Source organism: Microtus oregoni, unplaced genomic scaffold, assembly GCF_018167655.1.
Source record: "Microtus oregoni isolate MIOR12 unplaced genomic scaffold, Mior012 000073F_002, whole genome shotgun sequence".
In the NCBI taxonomy this organism is placed as follows: Eukaryota; Metazoa; Chordata; class Mammalia; order Rodentia; family Cricetidae; genus Microtus; species Microtus oregoni.
The window spans coordinates 636361-649151 of record NW_024543982.1 but is presented as its reverse complement, the minus strand read 5'-3'; the positions used below and the strand labels follow the sequence as shown (position 1 = coordinate 649151).

At 36.5% G+C, this 12791-nt stretch overlaps 1 protein-coding gene across 1 annotated transcript in view; it reads right to left on the bottom strand.

The window, feature by feature from the left end:
* The window catches only part of LOC121441091 (dachshund homolog 2), a 504032-nt gene extending 495174 nt beyond the window's left edge, over positions 1–8858 (bottom strand). The window contains exon 1 of the mRNA XM_041642221.1: positions 8350–8858. Within this exon, the coding sequence (XP_041498155.1) occupies positions 8350–8858 (509 nt within the window). The remainder of the gene's footprint in view (positions 1–8349) is intronic.
* Positions 8859–12791: the final 3933 nt, after the last annotated feature.

Below are 12791 nucleotides of genomic sequence, written 5' to 3'. Positions count from 1 at the left end.
TAACATATTGCTGTAAGCTATAATGGTTATAACTGTTAATCCAATACACCTTTTATACAAACCCATAAACACATGAGTGGAAAAATAGCACAGATGTTCATCTCTAATGCAATTTCCATTCAATTTCCTAAGTGCGGTCCCTGTGTGCAAACTAGCTTAACGTTATGTTTAGCTTGCAAATTCTTTTAATAAATAATGAATGCAATAAAACTAGAAGATCAATGGCAAGCTGAGAAATCATATAAAAAAAGCCTTTTGTGTTCAGGCTGTTGCCCATTTCAAACTTTAATCCAGAGACAGATCAATATTACTTCTTTTTTTTTCTTTTTAACCCATCACATAAATAGCACATAAACCAAATGTAACTTAAATGCTGTTACCAGTTGCCAGAAACCTGATAAGATCATAGGACACAGATGCAATTGAATGTTCAATACCTTAACATACACACTGCACTATATAGTAAGCAATAAATTGGTATAGAAATGAAAAAGGTCATACAGAAATAAAACCTCTGTGTGTCATTATTTTAGAAACTTTCCAATGCTATTTATTTTCCAGTAGTGCAATTAAAAACTTTTCAATAGGGTTTTCACTAATATATTAAATAATCACAATGGCCAAAAGAGTACATAGATAGAAATAATTTCAAACTCAAGGTTCCTATGTAAAAAGAATTTTTAATTTTCAAAACTAATTTTAATTGATAGAATACATTATTCCTTTAATTAGGTAATGGGGAAGATACTTCATGTAAATTTGAGTTAGAATATTACTGAGACTTCAAATTAATTGGGGAAAATGAATCATGTTTCTTAGTATACTTATGTTTCCATTAGAGAAGGAAAGATGGAATCTTGTCTTAACAAATCATTTAGACAAGCATTTGCTGTTTGAAAAGAGGGACCCAAGTCAAGTACCACATGTGCTGCACTAATGTACCAGTCTAAAGAACTAAATAATTTTATGGCATTAGTCTTCTTCCATTTATTAATTCTTGCCTATTTAGAACATTAGAACACTTCCCCTGGGCTTTCAGTAAAAGAAAACATTAAGAAGTCATAATTTATATCAGAACATAATTCATGTCAAAGAATCTAATTCAGCGTATTAGGCTGATACCTTTGTATGTGTATTTATGAGAGTTTTACGGCATGATTACAAATGATTTTACACTGGACTTAAAATTTCAGGGTTATGTCTTACAACTGCACACTTCGTGTAACTATAAGTAGCAGTTATGTTAAGAGCAGAAATGAATTTAAATAATTTTGTAAAAACAATAAATACGTATATGATTATATTCATTCCACAAATGTGGATGTGATGTCTAAAATATACAAAGTATTAGGATTAGTGATGTTTTATGATTAATATTACTGAAGTGAAATAATGATTCCTTAGATTTTATTGTATGTAAAAAATTCAGTTACTCTTTAAATATGCTATATTCAATTTTATATAAAATAATTTATGTTGAACCTTGTATCCTCAGTCTTGGTATAATAATTTCACCAATTATAATATATAAGTTTAGCATTAAAAAAGAAAGAGATGAGACATCACAGTAAAGACATGCACAGGTTTTAAACAAAGTTTTAAGAACCAAGGTAACTATTCGGGTAAGTTCATAACTTTCTTTTCATACTTGACTATAGCACATAAGCCACATTTGAACCTCTGAAATCACTACCTGAAGAGAAAGTTTTGGAAAGATTGGTTATCTGAACCTTATCATTTCACATTGTTTCTTGATGTCCTAGTCAAATTAACAATACACTGGTGTTTAAAGAATGTTATAAATTTCTATAAAGAGAATCTCCTTCTAAAAACCTATTCATTATATATGCTGATGATGAAGTTCCAGGTGTTGCACATGCTAGTCAGGTGACAGACCATCAAGCCACACCCCCAGCCTTAAATGTTGCTGTCTTAAAATATATATTCTTTGCAAAATTAAACAAATCAAAGATGGAATTTCCTTTGAAATTTTTTTCATTTTCAAATATCTGATACTAATTTAAAAGTTGATCTCCTACAATATTGTCTCATCTGTGTTTCATGTCAGTTGACACTGTTATTTTTCTCTGAAAATCAATATAATGAGACAAGAGGTTAAATGTGAAAGGTAGGAAGTTATGATGTTTAGTGAAGGGAAGTAACTTCAATATAATTATATGAATGTCCTCTAGGTGTATGCATATGCTCTTCTCTAGTCTAAAATATTAAACTACAGAGGTCACACTTACGGTTAAAAATGTTTTATGGTTCACAAAAATCATAATATAAATACATTATATATGCTAAGATGTAATAAAATTTTCTAAGGTTTTTTTCAGGCTCACAAAGTGAGGAAATGATTAATACACAATAAATAGACTGAAGGGGTTCCAAATCCCTTGGTAAAACTATATTGCAGCTGCATTAAGCCAACAAAAAGCTTATTAGTAAGGCTTTAAAAACTAACACCCTTCTATAATCAATTTGTATAGAGTATTATTCTACTTACAATGAAATTTTCAATGTGTTCCAATAATATATTACTAATTCTCGTTTTTTGTTTCATGATTAAATATTAATGGACCAGCATTATGAAGCATCTACTCTCTATTTAGGTTTCTAATATATTGTTTTGCCATTTTAAAAATGGTGAAAAAAATAGTATGAAAATTAAAAATCCTTTTCAGAAAAATCTTATGACTGCTTTGATATTTTACTCTGATTTCTAAATAAAATAATATAAATGTAGTTGTTCTAGCAGAAAATGAAAAAAAGGGATGCCGCCACTTTAAAAGCTTCAATCTCTTTGACATTGCTGGCAGTGTATGGGAACATTAATGCATCTGTCATGATAACAAGCTAAGAATAACATCTAGACATCAAACCGAGCAGAGAATCCATCTGAAGTGATTCATTCAGATCTGTCTCATTGATTTATTAAACACAGGGCAACATCTGCAGCCTCACAGAGCCGCTTGGTGAAATTAATGCAAGATCAATTCAAATGGAAAAAAGTGTAAAAGAGATAAATCAAAACACAATTTGCATGCAGTCCCACAATCAGGCTTATTGGGTGCAAATGTTCAATTTCCCTTCCAAAGCAAATGTGTTTAAATGTTGTTTTATCTTTGTAGAACTGTGTGATCTGAAGTGACAGTGAAGAGTTTTGCAGGTTGAGCTGGTGAAACGGAAAAAAAGAGGATGAAAAAAAATGCTACTAGAGACCTTTTGAATATGCAACAAGAATATCATTAATACCTAATTGTTTTGCTTTCAGGATGACTTTTAGCCATAAACACAATATAGTCAATTTTAGATCAACTAGGTTGGTTTAAGCACATTTGAAATACATGAAAGGGAAAATTCCAAATAGCATTTATCTTTGGAAACACTCTCTATATTGCCAGCTGAAAAGTGTTGTGATTAGGAATCATCACAATTATACTCATCTACAAGAAGCATTTTTAAGGCACCCAAACAAAATAAGATTACTTAAAATAGCATTAAATAATTCAAACTTCATGACTTCTTCAAATAGCAGGAATTTTTTACATAAAAAGATATAAAAGACAATCACATTCTAATTACCTATTGACATTCATGTACTGTGTGTGCATTGAGAATAATATGACATATAAAGCTCCAAATATGTACTACTCTATCACGTGCCTCACCTAAGATGTACATATGTGAGGTAAACATGAACAGTCAGTCAGTAACTAGAGTACCTAGCTATTTTTTTTAAAAAAAAGTAGGAAGAAATGTACATTTAAAATGAAGATAAACATTAAAGTTTTATACATTGACATATGACTGCAATGCTATAATTGTAGTATTAACAGCATTCTCTTAATACAAGACTAAAGATCGCTGTTATGTGGCTGATTTTAAGAGACAATGACTACCTCATCTCCACTCTATGAAATAAGAGACATGCATTCATTACCCAGATTCATTTCTATAACAGTTTCATTATCTATGAAAATAGCTGTAATACTAAGTACCAACCCAGAAAAGTTACACAAGCTCTTTAAAAACTTGATGAAGCTGAATTTTATTGTCAATGCAAAACAACAGTCAACTATGTTACTCTGTATGGATTGTGAACGCTAACGGATGCATCGAGATTTAATGCAAAGTCAAATTCGTTGAGTGCTTACAATAACCATCTTTCTAGTATTTGAAAACAGTTTAAATATCATAATTGTCATTAAATTCACACTAAGTTACTCCAACATCAAAAAACCCACGTGTTCTGTGTATATACTGTCAAATAAAATCTAAGTGAACCATTGGGAATTTCAATTGTAAAGACAAATTTGTTTGAATAATGTCAAATAATGTCTCCAAATAATTATAGTAAGGCTTTCTTAATCATACACTCTTGTTTTTTACAATCATTTATTTAGCTATACTTGTGACTGAATAACAGTTAATTAATTGTTCCCCCAAATGAAACAAAATGCTGATTCTGAAATCTGACAATGTTACTTTTATGTAGGCAAGTCGGGTAAAAGGAGATATCACTAGAATATATTGGTCTATTTGCATATTTAGTAAGAGCAATTTGTCATTCAGTATATGACTGCTCGTATACTAGGAAGAATGCAGTAAGGAAGATCCAGTACACAAAGAGTAGAGATTTTACACATAGGCTATCTGAATTTGCCATCTCTGCCATAAAAATTTCCAAGTTTTCTTGTAAAGCAATGAAACAAAAATGTCTTCAAAATCTTAAAAGAAGATATTTTTCCATAATTGGGGATCTTTGAATCATCATTTTCTTAAAAATTGTCAAAATAATGTCTTCATTACTAAGTTTCAAGTAAAAGAACAGAAAGAGAAATGTTGTACAGCCCTTTTCAAAGGAATCAGTGCAATGATAAAAAGCTCATCTTACCTAATAGAAAAATAAATGATCACGAGTTTTGTTGCACTATTCTCTAGCAGTTGAAGTGCACATAATTTCACAACTTCTTTTCTGAGAAGACAACTTTGAGTGTTTCAACAACTGACTAAAATAAATGATACTAATAGAGTTCTTATCATGAGTACTATTAAAAATGGTTATATATACATATAGATATTGATCACTCATGTTTCTTCAGTATGGATTGCACTGAACCATATCAAAAAGCAACTTCAAGGCAATACATTAGAGTTTCTGAAAATTAGAAATTTGAAATGATCAATTTTATATGAGATAACATAGAGAAGAGTACAAATTAAAACATTCTAGTCAGGACACATACTCGTCACCACGTATTTGACAAAGAAGAAGAAGTATGCTTATTATTCAGGAAAAAATGCCAAAAGTATCATTACAATAATAGGCCTTCGACAGAATCTTATGAAATTATATCCATCAGAATGTGTTTACACTCAACTGAATGTATATTTTTTCCCCTGTACTCTCCTCCCCTTCAGCTTTAGCTAGAAGAGGTAAGTCATGAATCCTGAGGAAGAATCCTCTTTAGGCAAGTCTCCATTGGGAACATCACTCATCTTCCTGGGAATGTTTATTTGATCTCCCCTCCTTATGACAGAATTCTGCTCTTTTACTGCATTTCTTTTCTCTTAATGACCTTGTGTCTCACGGTCTTTATGCTATTATTCTGAACCTAGTGCCTACTTATACCCCTTAGTTTTCTTTTTACTGAATTAAAGCCACAGAAATATTATGGACCTGAACACTAACTTCAGATGGTATTTAAAGTAATAGATCATATAAACAATGACATCTACAGTTATGAAGCCTTTTTCATAAGCATCAAATTTTGCAAATTTATTAACACATTTATGAGGGTATTTGCATCAGTAAAATTTGCTCATGTTATTTTATCATTAATTAGATTCATTACAGTAATTGTACTTTTTCTCTATCAAAAATTATAATGTATTTGTTATATGTATTTCTGTCTGGTTGTTTTCCTCACCTTCTTTGTGTATTGTATACATAAAATATTTTTCATAATTTTCACAATTGTAGATTCTAATGCTTGCAAGACAATTATTCAAAACATATTATAAAATGTAACAGAATGCATGAAGCATTGTCACAAATTATTTCCTCATATTTAATACTTTCCTATAATTGTTTTATATAAAATCAAGTAAAACTGTTGGATATGAAAATTATAAGGAATAAAGCTTAATCAGATGAAAACAGTTACCTAAAACATATTATAGCAGAGTCCCAAAACAGTATAAAATTACCTATCTCAGAATACTAAGTAATTTATCATTTTTCTCTTTGGTATCTCTCAATTTAAGAAAAGTTCTTATTCATGAAAACAATCAAAATCACAATAAAATGATAACCTGTTTACTTTTAGAGCGAAACCCATAAATATTTTTCAAAAATGAATGAAAGAATCAATTATTCACAAAGGAAAATAATACCTGTATAAAGTTTTGCACTTTAGAAATGAACATTTGGGGGAGGGGAAGGGAGTCTAAGACAAGGAAAGGAGGAAGCAGAGAGATGGTGAAGGAGAAAGATGAAAATGGCTTTTCCTGTCTGCAGTTATTTGTCATGAGTGTGTCTGAATATCCGTAAAGGAATCACATGGCTTCCATCAGAACTTCTAGTAGCTCACTGAGTTTGTATATTAGTAATATTCTTTGCAGGCAAAATAAAATTTTTCGATTTTTTATAAAATATTTCTATTTTAAAACCATGAAGGAGGTTTTCACCCTTTGAGTTTTAAAGCCATTAAGAAAATGTTCATCTTTGGAGTGCTTCACCCTATACCTTATGAAAAGTTCATCTATAAGCCAGGTTTGTAAGCCTCACATGCGAATCAGGTAGGAGCTTCCATAGGAACTGGTTTCTGTTCGGTTGCTTGCACACAGAAGATCGTTGCTCAAAAGAACAAGAAAGGATTCTCTTATAAGTTCTGTAGCACTGTTATTTATTGTACTAGTAAGCAACAGTTTGCCTATACATTGCCAGTACATTTCCGCTAAAGATAGCAATTTGGATTTTACAACTGACATGACAATGTAGGTGCAGTTTCAGTCCACAGACCCAGAAATGTAATCATTTAAAGTCATAGACCTCAGCAGAAGTTCTTTATAAAATGATAAACTATGTTACTGCTTTACAGCAAAGCTCTTTGCCCCCTTTTCCATCCATGAATTGCGATTTCTCCATTTGTATATTAATCTCATATGTCAAATGATTGCTTTCTTGAGATATTGCCAGACAAGAATTGGAATAAACATTGAGAAGCCTAAATTATATTTTTGAATGTCAAATTTCTCCAAGTAGTTTCTTTTTCTTTTCATTCCCCTAAGTGGCTTCGGAGTGCAAATTTAGTCTCCAATATACTTCTAAACTGTGATATGGAGGGGATATACTTATGACCTGAGAAGCTATCTATTACTGGTTAAACAATCTTCTCTTAGGAGAAATGGGATTCTTCCAACTGGTTTGTCTGCGGTGGAGGAGCTGGTAGATTCTCTCTCTCAAAAAAAAAAAAAAAAAAAAAAAAAAAAAAAAAAAAAGCCTACTAACTTCAGCACCAAGCTTCTGCCTAGTCTTAGCCCCAGTTTTTCATGCCCCACATTAACCTCTGCAGGTGGCCCAAAAGGGAGGATTCCAGGAAAATGGCATCTGTCCTAGCCGTTTTGTAAAAAATAAGACTGATCTACTTTTCCGTGCACCAGGGAGCTTTGCACAGCGGGCATGAGCATATGTCCTTACTAGAGGCACCTCTTCAAGACAGCGCGTGTCACAGGCACACACACACACACACACACACACACACACACACACCTCCACCATCACAGCACACGCATCCCATACACTTTCACAACAAACATACAGGATGGGGATCAAATCACCCTCTGGGATGGATTCTTGACTTCCGTTCCCCTGCAGCCCCTAAACGCTGTTTTCTCAGTTGCCAGCTTAGGAGCCCAGGTTACAGCTCAGCTAGCCCCCAATCACAACCACAACCACAACCCCAAGAAAGCCCTTAGTGTCCGTGTTCAGCAGAAAAACTGTCCGACCCGTATGGCCACAAAAGAGCAGGAAAGAACATCAAATAAAGAAAATAACTACCACAAGCAGCCAAAAAAGCCATGCAAGACATAAGCGAAAGACTGTAAAGTTTCAGTGGAGGATTGCAGCTGAAGTTTGTGCGGGACTCTTTCAGACTGGAGTCCTACCACTGAGCGCAGCCTAGAAAGGACTGCCAACTAATGAGCCCTTCTAATCCTCTCTACCCCGCCGAGAACAGTGCGAAGAAGCAGGACTTAGACTCTATAGACAAAGTTAGATGAGAGTGATAAGACATGCAGAAGAGGGTAAGAAGCGAGAGAGTCAAGAAATGATTGTCTCACCTGGCATTTGTGCAATCGGTGAACAAAGTTTCGAAGTCTTTTCTGGTGATGAGTTTGCAGCGGTTCACCCCTGGCTGAATGGCCCCCAGCCCACGAAGGATTCGAACTTGCTCCACAGTACACACCACAGGGGATATGTCCAGTCTCTTCAGTTTAGTGTACACCGTGTGCAACCCTCCCACCAGGTGCTTGAGGAAAAGATCAAAGACTTGCGGCAGGCAGATCAGTTCCTGGCCGTCCATCAGGAATGAAGCCACCTTCACTCCGTGCATGTCGACCATCCGGCACTCGTTACTGTTGGTGTTGCTGCTGCCACCGCTGCCACCACCGATCCCGCCACCCCCGACACTGCCACTGTGATTATTGGCCATGAAACTGTTGATCAGATTAGGGGCTAGACGCGGGGGCTCCCCTGGAGACGAATACAGAGGTTCAGCGCGGAATAAACCCCCCGGGACGCCGGCGCTGCTGGAAGTTGCAGAGATCACCGGAGGTGCAGAGACAGCCATGGTCACTCTGTCTGGAGCCTAGCTCTTTGGGCCCTCGCTTACTCGCCCTGACTCCTCTAGGTCCCCTCGCACTCACTCACTGACTCTCTATATCTTTCTCAGGCACGTTCCCACTCTCAGAACAGTTTGTAAGTCAGAAGCAGGCTGGCTGCGGCTCCAGCTCATCCACCACCCTACACACACAGTGAGCTGCCTCGACCCACGGCGGCCCTAGAGCCCACCCCCACCACACCCCCTCCCGAGACTGGCAGCGCCCCCCAGCCAATGGGCCCCACCCCCTCAGCGCCCGCGTGCGCCGAATGGCTGCCGCCAGCGAGGGGTGGAGACTCCCCAGCCAGCCCCTGCCTACCTGAGGCCGTTTGCGCTTTCAGTAAATGGAAGTGGAGCTTGAGAAGGGGGCAGTGTAGGACCTTCGCCAACAGCCTGGCCTTCTGAGCAGAGTCCGATTGTCATGCACAGGTCTCGGAGGAAACTAGGTTTCCAAGCTGTCTTCTCCCAAGTAGAGGATTAGTGGGGGCTCACAAGCGGGACTAGAATGTTTCCTTCACCCCACACCTCCAGCCATCCCGCACCGAGTTTGGTGGAGGAAAGTGACTTAGCTCTAATTCCTTGAGCACATTTCTCCCGAAATCAGCGGGGCGCAGAGGTGCCTCCACTGAACATCCAGGAGAAAGAGTTCAGTGAGTTCACAAGTGAACAACTCAGCCTTTCTCCTAGGCACCTCGCTCACTTGCTGTGATTTCGTCCTCATCCGCCGCCCACAGGTCCGCTTCCCAGACTTCTCCAACTTCTTTCCTTTAAGAGTTGCTGGGCGCGACTTCGCTGCTACTCCGGGGCATTCAGGAAGCGCGGTGGGGGGCCTCAGCGGCAGAAGGGAAAATTGTTTTACAGCTTCCGCCACTGTCCTGAAACGGACAAGGGTTTTGTTTTGTTTTGTTTTGTGTGTCCTTGAGGGGGCAGGGAGGAGGGGGAGCGCTTCTGTGTGTGTGTGTGTGTGTGTGTGTGTGTGTGTGTGTGTGTGTGTGTGTGTGAGAGAGAGAGAGAGAGAGAGAGAGAGAGAGAGAGAGAGAGAGAGAGAGAGATTGAAAGCATCTTGCTCTAAAGTTACCCAATGACTCAAAACCTTACATAGTTTATAGAGACAGTATAGAGACAGTTGTTAACACTCTGGAACATGGCTTTTTTTTCTCCCTCACAAACAGGGTCAGAAGGCCAGTGAGTGGCCCTGGCATTCCAAAGACTCTGTATCTTAAATGGTAGCTCAGGGTTCTTCCTCTACCTATCAAATGCTCTGCACTTAACAGCAAGAACACACAGGAAATAAAATGCCTGAGTAGGGTACGGTTGCCTGAAGAAAAGCAATATTATTTCTACACAACATATCACAGTTAAGACACCTTATCCTAGTTGTTTAAATTCCTTGTCAAGGTTTGATTGAACTGCCAAGTATTCATTTCACTATCCTTTCCTGGAAAAGCTGGTAGATACTTTGTTGAATTCAGGCTTCATTTGTTTAGAAAAGTTACCACCAACATAGCTACATAACTTTTCTGATTCTCTTTCAGAACATAAATAATTTTAGAAACTTGCTGAGTTTTATTAGTGCTAGTTGTACTTACCAGTATCTAAGAGGGGGAGTAGGAATGTTCCTTTTCCTCACTTCCTAAGTCAAAAATGCCCTAAGTAAGATATTTCATCTCTATCTACAAGCTTGTATTACAAATGTTCTTTTGAATCTCTTCATAGTGTCTTATTTCAAATTGAATGAGGTCAAAATGTGAAGAAGTAGTGATGATAGTGCCTTTTGGAATACAGGAAAAAGCAACTCTAACAACAGATTGGAATATAGTCAATCACAAATCGTTTTTAAAGGCATGAAATTGTTTTTGCTCACTTGCTACAGTCTTGGAAGAAAAATGAGAAGATAGAGCAGAGCACAAAAGGTTTCCACAACAGAAACAGTGTAACACCACTGACATATTTGTTAGTGTTTATTAATTGTTACTTTTTAAAAGAAATGTAAAATCTGTGCAAGAGATGTTTTGACAGAATATCTGTTAACGATGTAGTGAAACAACTTACCTCTGGTTATATTGCAGTAAAAATTTCCAGGAGAATAAATGCGATACAAAGTTTGATTTGAAAAAACTCTAATTATACTGATGATCAGGACAAGCAGCTCCCTGTTATACTGCGGCAACTGCATTAGGAAGACTTTTATAGTCACTGGGAATGTTCAGCAACAGGACATTACAGGGATGTTTGAATATTTCATAATTAAGTAGTTATTAAATATAGAATGAAAAACTGGAACAAGTTGTAAACATTGCTTTTGTATTAGAAAACAAATACATTTTGATGTTCAAAGAGAGCTTGGAAGAATTAAAAGTCATATATTTTCATGTAATAGGTTTGTAGCAATGTTTTATAGCCAGAAATTAATGCTAATTAGACAGTGATCATTGAAGGATTGGCAGTTCTTGCAAGCCTTAAATGGACAAAATACTCTTGGTTTCATTACTTGCGTGTCTTTCCATTTCAGTCCTGTAGAAAATAAACATGGTCGTTTCAAGTCATGATTGTAACTTAAAAAACAGCTCGATCCAGACTCCAGATGATGTGCCTCTGAGTTTCTTGACGCTTTGATGGCTTTATTTCTGTTACTACTATCTATGCTTTGAGACTGAGATAATCAGATTCCACATACAGAGTTTCATTTTATTCTCTTTTGATGTTACTACCTTCAGTAGATAACATATTTCTAAATAAGCCTGAGTTTCTACAAGACCTGAAGAAGTCTTACATATCAACACCTTGTAAGTTGGGAACTAAATGAAGAAGCATAAAATCATAAGGGCTATAGTAAACAGAGTACCTTTGGGAGACGATATGAGCTACATGAACAATAAGGAAATATTCAAGGTTTGTGAATTCATACCAGATAGAAGCTAGCCACTGAAGTAAATATGAATAAAATTAATTCAGGCAGATAGCATTTCTTATAAGTGAGAGTTCTAGATGGCACTAGTTCTAGTACAATGAATTTAATTATTTAATGTTCTAAAACAGAACAGCTACTGCTTCTTTACCTTAATTTGAAATTCACATTTTATTATAATTCATATTCAATTAGGAGGGGGTACTTATTTGTAAACATTAGCAAAATGTACCACTTTTTTGGCATAGCCTATGAAATGAAGATACCGCAATAAATATAAATTTTAAAAGATGTATTTATCTTTACATGTTTGTCTGCCTATATGTGCACCACCATATGCAGACCTGGTACCCACAGAGGCCAGAAGAGGGCATTAAAGTCCCCTAAAACAAGACTTAAAGACAGTTTTAAGCTGCCATGTGGCTTCTGGAAATCCAGCTTGTGTCCTTTGCAAATCCTCCTAACTGCTGATCTGTTTCTCCAGCTCTATGTTTTTATTTATTACATGTTATTTCTTTAGTGTGTATTCAGAGTCAGTTCTTTCTTTCTGCCTTGTCAGTCTGAGATCCAGCTCAAGTCCTCAGGTTCAACAAGTGCCTTAACCTTAACATATGTGCAGTATATTTTGATCATATCCACCCCCCACTACGCTATCCAACTCCTCCCAGACCACCACCACCACATCCCCCTGCCAACTCGTGTCGTCTTTTTTAACTCCACTTACTACTACCCCCATTTATGTGTGGATACAGGGCTGTACACTGGAGAATGAAGACCAGACCTGTATTCCATATAAGAAATTTACGCATACACACACACACACACACGTGCTAGCTTGAATAGAACTGGAAAATATCCGGGACTATTTTAAGGGGCTGGGTTTAAGAACGCACATTTAAGCACATCCCAAGGAAATGATACTACTATTTGAAACCCACAGAGAAATCCTGTGGGTGTTCCCCACAGACACAATCTATTCCCAGGACACTGGCTGC